The following is a 13,960-nucleotide window of genomic DNA, read 5'->3' on the forward strand; positions in this document are numbered from 1 at the left end:
TTTGTATATGACATGGCAGGCAAGCAGAGTAAATAGCAGCAAAATGCAGTTGTTTGGAGGTTGTGGACAGCTGGGCGGCAGCAAGGATGCTATACTGCAGCACAGGAAGGTAGAAAACTGTAAATGCAGGCTGTTCCAGCCTGGAATAGAAGTCGGAAGCAGTTAGACAGCACCGGTACAGCAGTAGAAGGCTTGGTAATATGCATTAGGTGATGGATAGCAATGGTGGGAAGCTGTGACCGAGATCTCTTCCTCTAATGTGGTGTGGACAACAAAGCTGTAGCACTTGCTGTTGGGTGTAAAGTCCCTTTGTCTTCGTGTATAAAGTTATGCGGGTGTGAACACACCCTTATCGTACCCTAACATATAAATACATTCTTTATTCTTTGTGTACCATCATGATCTGGTACACTCACCTTAGGATTCACTCTCTCTTACTCTCAACACTGCTGCTTGCACTTCTGACTTGCACTTTCATTGCGCACTCTTCTTTTCAAATTGGTATCAGAGCAGCGCATAAGGTGTGTGCGCTTCCCAAAGTACGTGTGGGTCAGTTTTAGCTCGTGTGTGAAAATAGCAGTAGGTCGTCACTTCTGTAGGTTAGCGTGTGCCAAGCCTATGCAGGCGTAATTGTCTTGGCAGTGCAGTCTGCAGGTAGGCGATAGCAGGCGGTAGTCAATCATGACCAGGCAGCAACGTGGTAAGCAGGCGATAGCAGGTGGGAGTCGGCTGATAGTTAGCGGAACCTAGGCGGCAACACGTGACAGCTAGTCGACAATCAACTCGACATTTTTTGGTGTCTTGGCACATCTACCTAAGCCCCACTTCGCATGTGTAAGCATAGATCATAGATTTGTGCCCAAAAATTTAGGACTTTTCCCAGATTTGGTATTGTTCATGCATAACAGTGACATTTGACCTAGAAATTGCAAAAATTGTGCACATTGGCTTTGAATTTTTTGGTGCTTTTCATGTATCAGAGTGAAATTTTCTCAGCTCAGCCGAATTTATTGACATTGGTGCACACTTGGATCCGAGATATTTGGGGCTTTTGCAAAATTTTGTGAAATTTTGCTAGATTTGCTAGTTCTATGCTCTTGGCACATTTCGGGTCTCATTCGTCAATTAAAAAAATACATTCAAGCAAGCCCCCTACTCATTAACAAGAGTTCGCGCGTGCAAGCACATTTTGCAGATTTGTGCCTAAAAATTTGGGGCTTTTCCCATATTTGGTGCTGTTCATGCATAACAGTGATATTGGACTTGGAAATTGTAGAAATTGTGCACATTGGCTTTGGAAATTTTTTGTGGCTTTTCATGTATCATGAAATTTTGCTTAGTTGAGCAGAATTCACTGACATTGTGCACATTTGGACCCAAGAAATTTGGGCTTTTGCAAAATTTTGTGAAATTTTGCTGAATTTGCCTGTTCTATGCTCTCGAGAATATCTGTTAATGCAATCGAGGCAGATTGGTCAGTGAAATTTTGGGGCTTTTGCTGAAATTTGTGAATTTTGGCAAACTTGACGTGTGAAATGCACTTTGGGGACATTGTTGAAGCAATCTTGGTGTTGTAAGCAGTGTGATTCGAGTTTATTATCTCTCACTTGTGAGATTTTGAAGAAATTGTAGAGAATTTTGGTGGTTTTTTGTGTATCAGAAGTGTTTTTGGGCACATATGTATGCAGTACACATGTTAGGCAGCTCCTTTTGAGTTGATGTATTGGTGAATATTCATGGTGTAGTAGTCTTAGTGATCATTTGAAGATCTGGGATTGTTGCAGCTGTATTTTTGGTGATATTGCTGAAGTGGGAGTCACCGTGCAGTGATGTATGCATGGAATGTATGCTGAAATTTTAGTAATATTGATGAAAGTCATCCTTTCTACTGCTGTACATGTATTTGGACCAAATCTTGCTCTTATTTCTTGAAAATTTGGGCTGAAATTAGCTGAATATTCAGCCTATTGTTCGCTCTCATAAGATACAACATTGGTACTTGGCACTTTGCTGAAAAGTGACCACTAATGCTTCTAGCAGCAGTGACACTAAATCCCCCCTTGAAACCAAGAGGTTTGATGGCATTGGCTTTGATTTGTGGAAGGATAGGATGCAAGGCATTTTGTTTCTCAAGGACTGTGATGATGCTCTCTTAGAAACTAAGCTTGCAGCTATGACATATGAGGATTGGGCTGGACTCCAACAAGAAGGCCATTGCATACATTAAAATGGCTATATCTGATGATGTGCTTTCAAACATTAAGCATCTTGATATAGCTTATGCTATATGGAAAAAGTTAATGGATACCTATGAGAATATAAGTCCAGTAAATTAAGTGTATCTCATGCACAAGTTTGTGCCCATGGAGTTGGATGAGTCTAAGCCAACATTTGAGCATTTGAGTGCTTTCACAGGGATTTTGAGTCAGTTGCAAGACTTTAGTTTGCAGCTCTTCAACGATAGATTGAAGGCTATTTTCTTGTTAATGACTTTGCGTGATAGTTGGGAGTCTTTGGTTGTTTCACTTAGCAACAACCTTGCTTTAACCTTTGATGGTGTTAGGGGCTCTATCCTCAACGAGGAGATAAGTAGAAAGTCCAATGGAGAAAGCGGTGGTTCATCCTATCATCTTAGAGGCAGGTTAGAGAAGAGGGGTAATGCAACAAATAAAGGCAAAAGTAGAAGTAAAAGCAAGGGCAAATAGCAAGATGTTACTTGCTATTAGTGTGGGCGTAAAGGCATAAAAAGCTCGATTGTTGGTACTACAAGAAAGAGCAAGAAAGAAAGAAACAACAAGAAAATAAAAAGAAGGACGACAAGAAAGATGACGACAGCTCTCCCTTAAAAGAAGTTATAAAGGCAAATGTTGCATCTAGTGTGGTCATTGAAGAGCTCTCTGACACTGAAGAGATACTTGTTGCAGCCTCATGCAATGATATAGATATTATGGCAGCAACATGTGATTTGCACATTACCAAAAAGGAGGTAGTTGATGCTACTTTCAGCCATGATGGGCTGTCCCAATCATGGATAGTTATGCTTATGAGATAGAGGATGTAGGTACCATTCACTTGGCCCTTGAAAATGCCCAAGAGCTGATTTTATAGGATATCAAATATGTACTTGGCATAAAGAAAAGTCTAGTTGGGCAGCTTAATGCAAGAGGATATTTTACTACCTTTGGTGGTGGATCTTGGAAGGTCCATAAGTGCTCTATACTGATTGTTAAAGGTAGCAGAAAGGGGACTTTGTACTATTTGCATTGTAAAGCATTATCTGGCAAGTTCTTGGCTATGGCTGAAGTTCATTCAAGGATGGAACTTTGGCACAAAAGACTTGGCCATATGAGCTAGAAAGGCCTTCTAGTTCTCTCTCTTCAGGGAGATTTGATGTAAAAGACTGTGGGCTCGAATTTTTATAATGATTGCATATATGGAAAACATGCTAAGTCTCCTTATTACCCTGGTATCATTAAGAAGTTCAATGCTCTTGATTTAGTACACTTTGATGTGTGCACTATGTGTGTTATTTCATATGGTGGTGCACAATACTTTGCTACTTTTATTGATGATTTCAGTAAAAAGTCATGTGTATGTGTTAAAGAGCAAAAAGGAAGTGTTGGATGTCTTTAAAAGGTTTCATGCTTTTGTTACCACACAGAAAAAGCTTAAGTTAAAAACTATAAGAATGGATAATGGGGGTGAGTATATTTCTAATGAGTTCAAATTTTTTTGTGAGATGCATGGCATTAAAAGGGAGTTGACAGCCCCTTATAATCTTTGCATCAAATGACATGGCTGAAAGATATAATTGCACACTTTGTGAGAGAGTCAAATGTATGCTATCCATAGCTAATCTCCCGTAGCAGTTTTGAGGAGAGGCTCTTAAAACTACAATTCATGTATGCGATTGCTCTTCCCATCGTGCATTGGAAAATGGCATTTCTAAAGAGGTTTGGTTTGGCAAACTTGCTTCATATGACCATTTGCGTGTCTTTGGTTGTGATGCCTTTGTGCACGTTCTTGTAGATTAGAGGACCAAACTAGACATGAAATCCATCAAGGGCATCTTCATGGGATATGGAGATGAGGGAGAGATGAGTTATAGAGTTTGGCTCCCTTAGGGCAAGAAGATAGTACAAAGCTGGGATGTAGTATTTAACGAGGCAAAGTTGTTGAAACATACTACATAGGATGACCTTGACAAAAAGGAGGTCAAATTTCAGCATGAATAGCTAGCATGAGCAGCCAGCCATTCAGCAGCCATTAGCTGAAGATTTTGTTCCTCTTGATGCTGAAAACCAGCAGTAACCCATTGTGCTACAGCTAGAAGATAATGGATAGCAAATAAATGCATAGGATGGAATAGGATAGCAATAACATGTTGAAAACAGGTTACAGCAACACATACCTGAAGATGTAGACTCATTATTTGACAATACAGATCAATGGGTAAGAAGGTCTACACGTGTCAGAAGGCAACCATAGAGGTTTCAGCCATCTTTGGATTGCATTTTGTTGACTGATGAGGGTGAGCCTTTGACATTTAGAGAGACACAGTCATGTGAAAACAAGAGAAAGTGGAAGCTTGTTATGCAAGAAGAGATGAAGTCTCTTTATGAAATAACACATGGGAGCTTGTACCTTTGCCCAAGGATAGGAAAGCTATCCCTAATAAATGGGTCTATAAAGTGGAATATATTGGTGGGAAGCCCAAGTACAAGGCACGTTTGGTTGCTAAGGGCTATACGCAGAAGGAAGGCATAGACTTCTAGGAGGTCTTTTCATCAGCGGTGAAGATGACTATGCTCCGTGTTTTGTTTTCTCTCACTACTTCCTTGGATTTAGAGTTGGATCAAATGGATGCGAAGACTGCTTTTCTTTATGATGATCTGGATGAAGAGCTGTATATGAAACAACCAGAAGGTTTTGCTATTCCAGGGAAAGAGCATTTGGTTTGTAAGCTGAAACGTAGCTTATATGGTTTGAAACAAGCCCCTAGATAGTGGTACAAAAAGTTTGATACCTTCATGCTCAGCCATGGTTTCAAACACAGTCATGCAGATCACTGCTTATACACTAAAAAGATTGATGATGGAAGCCTTATTGTGCTGGTCTTATATGCGGATGACATGCTGATTGTAGGAAAGCATAAGAGTACTTTGAATGCTCTTAAAAGGGAGTTGAGTTCAACCTTCTCAATGAAAGATTTGGGGGCAGTTGAATACATTTTGGGCATGCACATTAAAAGAGACAGAGAGTAGCACTTGTTGTTTCTCTCATAGGAAAAGTAGATTAGCAAAGTACTTGATAGGTTTAATATGGATGATGATGAGTGCGAGAGGAAATACTCAGGAAATGTGCGCATCAATTGAGGTGTGTGGAGCTGTTTAGTGCAGTGTGAGACTGAAGAGTTGAGAGATGATACTAGTGTGGTACACACAAAGAATAAAATAATGTATTTATACTTAGGGTACGGTACAGTTACATCCACAAGGGTGTGCTCACATGTGTAAATTAATATATACATAGGAGTAGCGTAAGGGTCTTTACACCCAACAACCTCCCACTTAAAGGTCCTAAGCGAACCTTTAATCAACTCCCACTAGTTGAATGCAATGCTCATGTTGAGCCTTTGCAAGACTTTCAGTGTGAACATTTGTAGGGTTATCCTGTGTTTTGATCTTAGTTAGTGTGACTAGACCATTATCCAAAACCTATCTAATAAAGTGATACTGCACATCAATATGTTTGGTGCGTGTATGAAGCATGGCATTCTTAGCCAGACATACAACACTCTGGCTATCACATCCAAGTACAGGTGTTTTGTTGGGCAGCCCAAAGTCCTTGACCAAATGACCAAGCCAAATAACTTATTTTGAAGCTTTAGTAGCTGAAATATATTCATCTCAGTGGTAGAAAGTGGTACTATCTTTTGCAATCTAGAGTATCAAGAAATTGCCCCACGAGTCAAGGTAAATATGTACCTGCTAGCAGACTTGCGAGTATCCAAGTCACTTGCCATATCTGCATTATACCCTCGCAGATTTAACGTACCCTTTCCATACCAAATAAATTTTCTTTGTGTGTCCTTAAGGTACCGAAAGATGCATTTCATTGCTTTCCAATGTGCTTTGCCAGGATTTGACATAAACCTGTTCACAACTCCCATTGTGTGCGCACTACCTTCCTTTTCTCGAGATCCCATAATCTATACCCCATTTCACCCTCGTCACCATATCCTAGGAAAATACATTTATAGGACTTTGGCTCAAGTTTGTTGTGTTCTTCCTTGCAAATGTGCACAAATGCCTCACAGCCAAACACTTTTAAATGAGTATACGAAGATGGCTTGTCCGACCATGCTTCTTGAGGGGACCCCCCCCATTTGGTGACCAACTAATCAAATGTATGACTGTCATGACAGCCTCTGCTCAAAATCCATGAGGTAAAGTAGCATGTGACAGCATGGTATGGACCTTGTCTTGAACGGTTCTGTTCATATGCAATACCATTTTGGGGTGGATTGTGAGGGAAGGTGAGCTCCCTTTTAATCCCTTTGCTGTCACAAAAGTGCTGAAAGGCTTTGGACACATATTCCCCACCATTGTCAGAACAAAGACACTTTAATGTTTTGCTGGTTTGATTTTCAGCAAGTGCTAGGAATTTTTTAAGAAAAGCTGCCCATGGACTAGAGTTTGGGCGCCTGTGAACATGTGAATTGACCACTCTCATTGTCCTACAGGCAGCGGTTAAAGAGGCACTGTTACATAGATTGGTACAAGCATATGGATTGAGACCCCAAGACCGATTTTGGCGCATGATATGGGAGTGTTTTGTTTCTGCTGTCAGTCGTGAGGTGCCTTCTTTAAGAAATATAATCAGGACTAGATTCACATCCCAAGGGGTAATTGACAGTGTTTCAAAGCATTGCCATTTAATCAGTCTGCCGGATGTGTCTATAATTGGATAAGCACCACCAGACTCATATGAGCATACAACGGGACCTTTTGCTAATCTGCAATATGCTTCTGACTTCTTGTTTCTGGCATAGGTCCTTCTTGTTCATCAACTTTTAATATATGGGTTCATGTTTACATATACAGGGCCTGACAAGGCTAAAATTGTCACATTCACCAAAACAGCTGATATTGTGAATCACTTTTCCTCTAGTGGTGCTGCCGTGTGTGTTGCAACAGGATTGACTCATCCTTTTGGTTAGTATGGGACATGGATGCATTTAAAAGCCAAAATGGTGTGCATTTGATGCTTTTTGACATCTGGAAGTTAACTTGGTGAACTAATTCAGATGTTGTGAAAGTGAGGTTACAACTGGAACATGTTGGTCAAAGAGCATCTTCAAGTAGCATGGTATATACTCTCCTTGATATACTTAATCTTTGTTACGAAGTGTCTTCTATAAATTTCTGTCTGTTGTGTACATTATCTAGTTGCCTTTTAAACAAACCAATCCTATCAAGCTATCGTACTAGGAAACGATTCCAACTCATATTAGCAGCTTGCAGATGCAGAAGTTACTGCATATGGTCCATAATGAAGGTCCAAAATCTTTATACAAAGGTATTGCCCCTTCTTTGTTGAGGTCAGCTGTTTATGGTGGCCTCCGGTTGGGCTTGTACGAACCTTGCAAAGCAACCTTTGACTGGGCATTTGATTTCACAAACTTCTTTACAAAGTTAGCAGCAGGAGCTCTTTCTGGTGCAATTGCCACAGCCACAACCAATCCTATGGAAGTCCTTAAGGTTTCTTTTTTCAGCTCCTTTAATCAATTCAGCTCTGCATGCAGTTGAAGAATTCTCTCATTCAATTTCGCAATCTTCTCTGGACAGGTACGCCTGCAAGTTTCACAGCAGCCTTCACATGGTGCTTTAGTTAAGGAGATAAAGAGTATGTTTCTGGTTGAGGGTGTAACTGGATTATGGAGGGGAGTTGGTCCTTCTATGGCAAGAGCTTCAGCATTAACAGCTTCTCAGCTAGCAACATATGATGAATCTAAACAGGTGTTTTAGCCTGCATATTAATAGTACACACTTTCATTCATACTTTACCCAACTTGCACAATTAAAATTTGAACACCTTTTTTGCATGTTTATATTTCAGCTCATAAGGCATTGGATGGAATTAGAAGAGGGTTTTTGGCTGCACATAAGGTACACCTATCTCATGCTACTCGAAAATGATGCTTGCCTTGCTTTCAAACCAAGTGACAGAATACCAAATCTTAATTTAGTATCCCCGAATGATTGGTGCCAATAATAATTTGCTTAGAAGAAAAAATCTATTTTCTGGGTTTACTGCTGTGCACTACATGGTCACAGCCTGTAGCAGGCCATGTTTATGCTGGTCTCCACATGCTTGATACATGCAATTTTGTTTCTTTCCAGCCTTCAGAATCGTATGTCTGCAAGGACCTGCTCTTCCTGGACTCCTACAGCATATTGTGCTCTGCATGCTAGCAATGATCTTGGCCATTGCAGCCCTGGCTCTGTTGATGATGCCACTTCCTCTGCTTTACTGCAGACTTCACAAGTCAGCTAGAAGCAGGGTGATCATAGGAGGGGAACGTAGCAGAGTTCTGTCTTGGGCAGTCAGTCAGGCAGGGCTGTCCTCCAGATCCAAATCTCTTCCTGCTCTATGTGGCGGCGATGCCCCATTTCCTTTGCTAGAAGGTCAGCAGATTGAGGGGTCTCAAGCTGCCTGTGCAGATGGAGGTGGAGCTGGTGGAGTTAGTATGCAGATGACACTGCCCTATGTGTCGACGATGATGAGTTGATAGAGTGAGATTGGCACTGGAGATGTTTTGCAGGACAGTACGTGCAAAAATTAATTGGCGTAAGTTGGTGGGGTTCTTACAAACCTTGACTCTATTATCATTGGGTGTTCACTTGGGCTTTAGGTGGGTGAATAGGGGGGTAGAAAGATACCTTGGGTTCAAGGTGGGAGTTCACATCACAACAACCAGCTGTTTGTGCATGTGCTAGATTACTGAGCCCTAGTGGGGTTAACCAGGTCCTGCTTGTGTCGCCTAGTATATAGCTTCTAGTTGGTGCTTCTATCCATCTTGTGTTTTGTAGCTAGGTTCCTTAGTTTGAAACTTCGTGTGGTCCAGTTCGAATGGGGCTAGGGATTTCAAGCTAAAGTGGCTTGGTAGATCATCATTAGACATCGCGTAGAGGGATTTTTTGGGATTATTGATCTGGAGTGCTAGAGCAAAGGCCCCCATGTTGTCAAGAGGAGATTAGCCAATCATCTGGAATTTGCAAGTTAGGGATAGAGACAAGTCTCCCCGCTGTTAGTAGTCATGTGTCATGCACAGTTGTCTCCTACCTGTCCCCACTGTTTTCCCTTCAAATTAAGGTCATTTTGACATATATTTTTGCTCCAAACATGCAAATTTGATGGAAATGTCATGGTTGGATACTCTCCACTGCTCACAAAGTCAATTTTATGCTCCGCACTGTTTTTGGCTTTGAAATACTTCATGTATTGTGCCTTGGTTAATCTGTTTAGTACAAATACCGAAGCTAGAAAGTTGTAGTTGAAGTCTAAGTTAAACAATGTCAAGCGTGGCAATTTGTCTATTAGTGACTATGCATTGAAGATTAAGAGCATTGTTGACGCTCTTGGATCTATTAAAGTGCAGGTTGATGATGATGATGATATAGTGGCTGCATGTTTAGATGGAGCCTCAATCTGAGTCAGATGAGGACATTAGGAGCTCTGACATTGTGATGGTTTGGTATTTTATTTGTTTTAGACATTTTAGATAGAGGGTACACTAGTGCAATTCATATCTATCATGGTGACCATTTTAATCAATTGGGCAGGCTGACTTCGGCGCCCATATTTTGGGCCTGGCCAGTTGTATACCGGTTGTGGCCTCTGTTTGCCTATTTATAGGTAGTCTACCCTCTCACTCTATTTAGTTTTTGTTTATCCAGCCCTCCTCATTGGCAATCTGCCCTCTCACTCTATTCAGTTTCATTCAGCCAGCCATCCTCATTCTTCTCTCATCCCCCTGCTTCTATTTGGTGCCCACACTAATGCTCAATGCTACATGTTGAGGCTGACCACTGCAGCCTTGTATCTTCAGCCATTAGTCAGTTTGTTTCTTCTCTCTCATGCATTTCATTCAGTCTCCTCTATTCACTCTGTAGGGAGTATTGGATAGTGTTGTTCTCAGAAACAGATCAAGTACGCAGCAAACCACCAATGTCAAAGAAGAAGGCTGATGTAAGGGGCTGAAGGTAGCAAGGCGTTTAGTGGATTGTCAAAATGCAGCAGTGTTTGGGGCTGCAATGACCAAAATGCAGCTATGAACTGCATGGTGATGCCCTCTAGGTGATGAAGAGGGTAGTTGCTTTGAAAATTGGAAACTTGGAGATATCTGACAGTCAATAGCAGCACCAGTGGCCCAAAATATAGCCAAGAAGATGTGTTCATGTGGCAGGCAGCAGTGCAAGTGCCTGCAAGAGGATGAAAATGCTTGGGTGAATCAGGACTACATGAGAGAGAGAGAGAGAGAGAGAGAGAGAGAGAGAGAGAGAGAGTATTATGTCTCTAAAAGGCCAATATGGCCTATGAGACCAAAGCAATACACATAATGATGGTGTGTTTCTCATCTGGAACGAGAAAAGATGAAAAACATGCATATAAGATTGAAAAGTGAAATATCATCTTATAAAAAGAAATCATGTCAATGATCCAAAAGTAAAAGTAGAAAAAGGAGACTCTCCGTTAATGAGACGTCTATCCTCTAGGGAGATGTATCTTTGCATGACTGAGGCGTCTGGACATGTGTCTCCTATGGCGCTCAATGATGACTCTAATTTGTTTGTGGTGTGGATGTATAGGCCTTCGTCTAAGTGGACGTAGGCGCCTAGACCGGCTGAGTGTCACTGCTCTATCCAAAGCAATACCTATAGAAGATGAGGTCCAGTGATGATGTACTTGTGTAGGTTGTGTGACAGTAGTAGTGGTATGTGCCATACTCCGTTGTGTAGCAGTGAAAAAGTCACTGACCACTCTCTGTCTATGTGAGTGGAGGGGGTCTCCTACTCCGTAGAATAGCTGCTCTACGCCTCTGTAGCTCCAAGAGGAAGATACCCAAGCATCTTTGATTCTCAAACTGCACGATTCGTCTCAAGGGTCCAAAGTCCTCTCAAAATAGACAGTGGTATCTGCCTTGTATATCATAATATACCATGCATCAGCAGATGCAGTGTTCGTTTGTCTTTGGTTCTCTATCACGTAGTGGGCATATGCATTCCAATTTCCTTTGTCCGTATGCCCTCCCATCTGCGTGTCTCAATCCTCAGGTGGTGGGATGAGGTGTGGATTTGACCAATAACTGTGCGCAATCCATGAGGTAGCTATGTATCCATGTAATCTGGTCGGGTGGAAACCATCCTTAGATACTTGAAGGAAGGGGGTCTTGGTAGTGTGCCATCCTTGTGCCATAGGGGGAGGGGGTTGGATCCAAGGCTTATCCGTATCTAACCTCAGTATGTCTGGTCTGATCACATGGTTCATCTCTGATTGCCAAGTGTAGGGTAGTCCAAGCTATAGTCAAAGGGGGGTAGTCTGTCAATTTGCAGCCTATGTAAACTCATCCATGTTTTCATTTGAGCATACCAACAATGTCTATTACCATTGTCAAAAGATGATGTACCAGCAAGACAATAAGGTTTGCGGGAAGGAACACTGAGTGAACTCGGCAAACATGGAGAAGAGAAGGTAAGAGAGAAGAAACTGTGATGAATGGAATGATGAAGTTCTGAGTCATGGAGTGAATGTGATACAAGGGAACAAGGGTGCCGTAGCACAAGGAAGATGATGAAGACAACCACGAACCACAAACCACAATGTCCTCCTGAAGGGGTGTGAGGGTAGTGGAGAGGTTGGAGAAGAGGTGACTGGCTGAATGAATCAGCCGCGAGGAATGAATGAGAGAGTGGCCTATAAATAGACACAGTCAGTCTAGAATGGTGCCCCCTTTTTGGGGCTGCAAACCCTAAACGCAAAACACAGAAACACAGAAATGCAAATTGTGGGTTAAGGGTGAAGGGTTTCTCAACACCCCCTCTTCTCTTAGGCCGAAAAAGGGGGAACAAGAGAAGAGTGAGGTGGAGATGCAATGCTACATGTTGAAGAATGCTTATGCAGCAGGTGTCACTTGGACAGTGTCCCTTGTGGGGAAATTGTTCACTTGCCTAAGCGCCCTAGTACAAAGATGATGAAAACATGCAATGCATAGGAGGAATGTCAGACTTTGTGTGGTGCCGAGAACCATAAGGATACGCTCGTACTCGATCTTGGGAGTTGGCTCAATGCTGACCAAGGGACGACGAAGATCCACCTTGTAATCTGAGAATACCTCCTGAAAGGAGATAGTCAAGAGATTGGATGAGCTATAGAATCTGAAACTCAACCTTGGGAGAGAAGCCACTAGCTCTGTGATTGCATGCTGGAAAGAATACAAAGGACTAGCCACCAAGTTGCTGCTGAAGATCCAAGGGCCCCGATCTAAGTAGGTCCTCTAGATCCTGGGTATGAGTAGAGGAAATGACTGCTCAAAGGAGAGCCACTCCTCGAAAGTGAAAGGTGGTGGTGTGTGAAGAGCTTGATGGCACATAGGGTCCCTCTTTGAATCGAAAGGAGTAGAAGTAGGAGCCCCCTCTGAAGCCAAAGAACTGGAAGCCCCCTCTGAGGGTGAAGTAAGAAAATACCCCTCTGAATCCCAATCTGAGAGAGAAAGGGAATCCAATCACTCATGGCTCACAGACTATGAAGCATTCGATGACGAAGGAAGTGCCGCCGGTCGTGCCGAAGAAGGTATTTGGGGCTCGGAAGAAAAAGCTGGAAAGCACCTAGAAGTGGCTCCTTGAACTTGAGTGGAAGAGGGTGGGGAGGAAGGAGGCTCAGGATGAGCAAGGGTGGGGAATAGTTGCGAGCTCTCAAGAGAGTGGACTTTGGAGGAGATGTGGGCTGGGGAAGCCAGCGTACTCGGAAGTGGGTGGGGGAAACCTGCGGGCAATGGGGTGGTCTCTAGGAGGGCTTATCACCTCCTAAGGTCTTAGAGCCTCGGTGTGCTCGAAAGGACTTAGTGCGTATCGGATGCGGCTTATTGCCTCGAGCATAATACTTTGATAGTCGATACAGAACGATCTTTGTGGCTCAGAAAGGAGAGGTGGCACAAGGAGTGCTTGGTGGAAGATGCATATACTCCAGAGGGATGGGGAGCAAAGGTCAAAGTCGGTAATTTTCGATGGGATGACTTTGTGCCGCAATAGTAGTACCCAGTAGAAGGACAATCTGTCGGTGGAGATGCCATGGTACCGGTGTGGCAAACTGGAGAAGGAAGGGTGGGAGGGAGAAAAAGGATATCTCCCAATGCGCATTAGAAATAATAGAGAAATCGAATGTTGATCCCGAATCCGCCACCGGTCTTTGTCTTCTTTGATGAGGAGGATCTTTGTGGGCAAACACAGCCAAGGAAGGTTGGATCTAATGTAGACGATAGTGCAGGAGAGAGAAAGACAAAATGCAGATAAGGAGAGAGAAAGACTAAAAATGCAGGCTGCAAGAGAGAGAAAACAACAAACGCAGGCTGCAAGAGAGAGAAAGACAAAAAACGCAGGAAAAACCAGTAGTAGCAGTCAGCATGCTAAAATTAGTTCCGAACAGTGTGTGGTAGGCTGGAAACAGGCGCCAGATTGCTATAGACAGCAATGGCCAGCTTGGATTGTAATGTCCTCCGTATCCGGGGTGTGGGCAGCAAGCTGAAATACCAGAAATTTGCAAAAACGAGATTATTTTCTGAATGGAGAGTGATTAGCAACAGTCGCTCTGCTATAAACAGCTGCAAACTGTGGGTGGAAGGCTGAAAACAGGCGCTAGACTATAGATGACAGCAAGTGACAGTTGAGACTGCGATGTC

At 42.6% G+C, this 13,960-nt stretch overlaps 1 protein-coding gene across 7 annotated transcripts in view; it reads left to right on the plus strand.

The window, feature by feature from the left end:
• Nucleotides 1-13,960, plus strand: part of LOC148029391 (Mitochondrial substrate carrier family protein) — a 41,597-nt gene that overhangs the window by 15,951 nt on the left and 11,686 nt on the right. For 4 of the 7 annotated variants that reach the window (XM_087688205.1, XM_087688203.1, XM_087688206.1 and 1 more), the window contains 5 exons: nt 7,107-7,217; nt 7,310-7,371; nt 7,527-7,763; nt 7,851-8,021; nt 8,122-8,171. In XM_087688205.1, coding sequence (XP_087544331.1) covers nt 7,107-7,217; nt 7,310-7,371; nt 7,527-7,763; nt 7,851-8,021; nt 8,122-8,171 — 631 coding nt within the window. Of the gene's footprint in view, nt 1-6,745; nt 6,908-7,106; nt 7,218-7,309; nt 7,372-7,519; nt 7,764-7,850; nt 8,022-8,121; nt 8,172-13,960 lie in introns of all 7 variants that reach the window. The other 3 variants (XM_087688207.1, XM_087688208.1, XM_087688209.1) reach the window with 3 other exon arrangements.

This window comes from Lygodium microphyllum, chromosome 11, assembly GCF_053477565.2.
Source record: "Lygodium microphyllum isolate KBCC chromosome 11, Lygodium_microphyllum_v1.1.10, whole genome shotgun sequence".
Taxonomy (NCBI): Eukaryota; Viridiplantae; Streptophyta; class Polypodiopsida; order Schizaeales; family Lygodiaceae; genus Lygodium; species Lygodium microphyllum.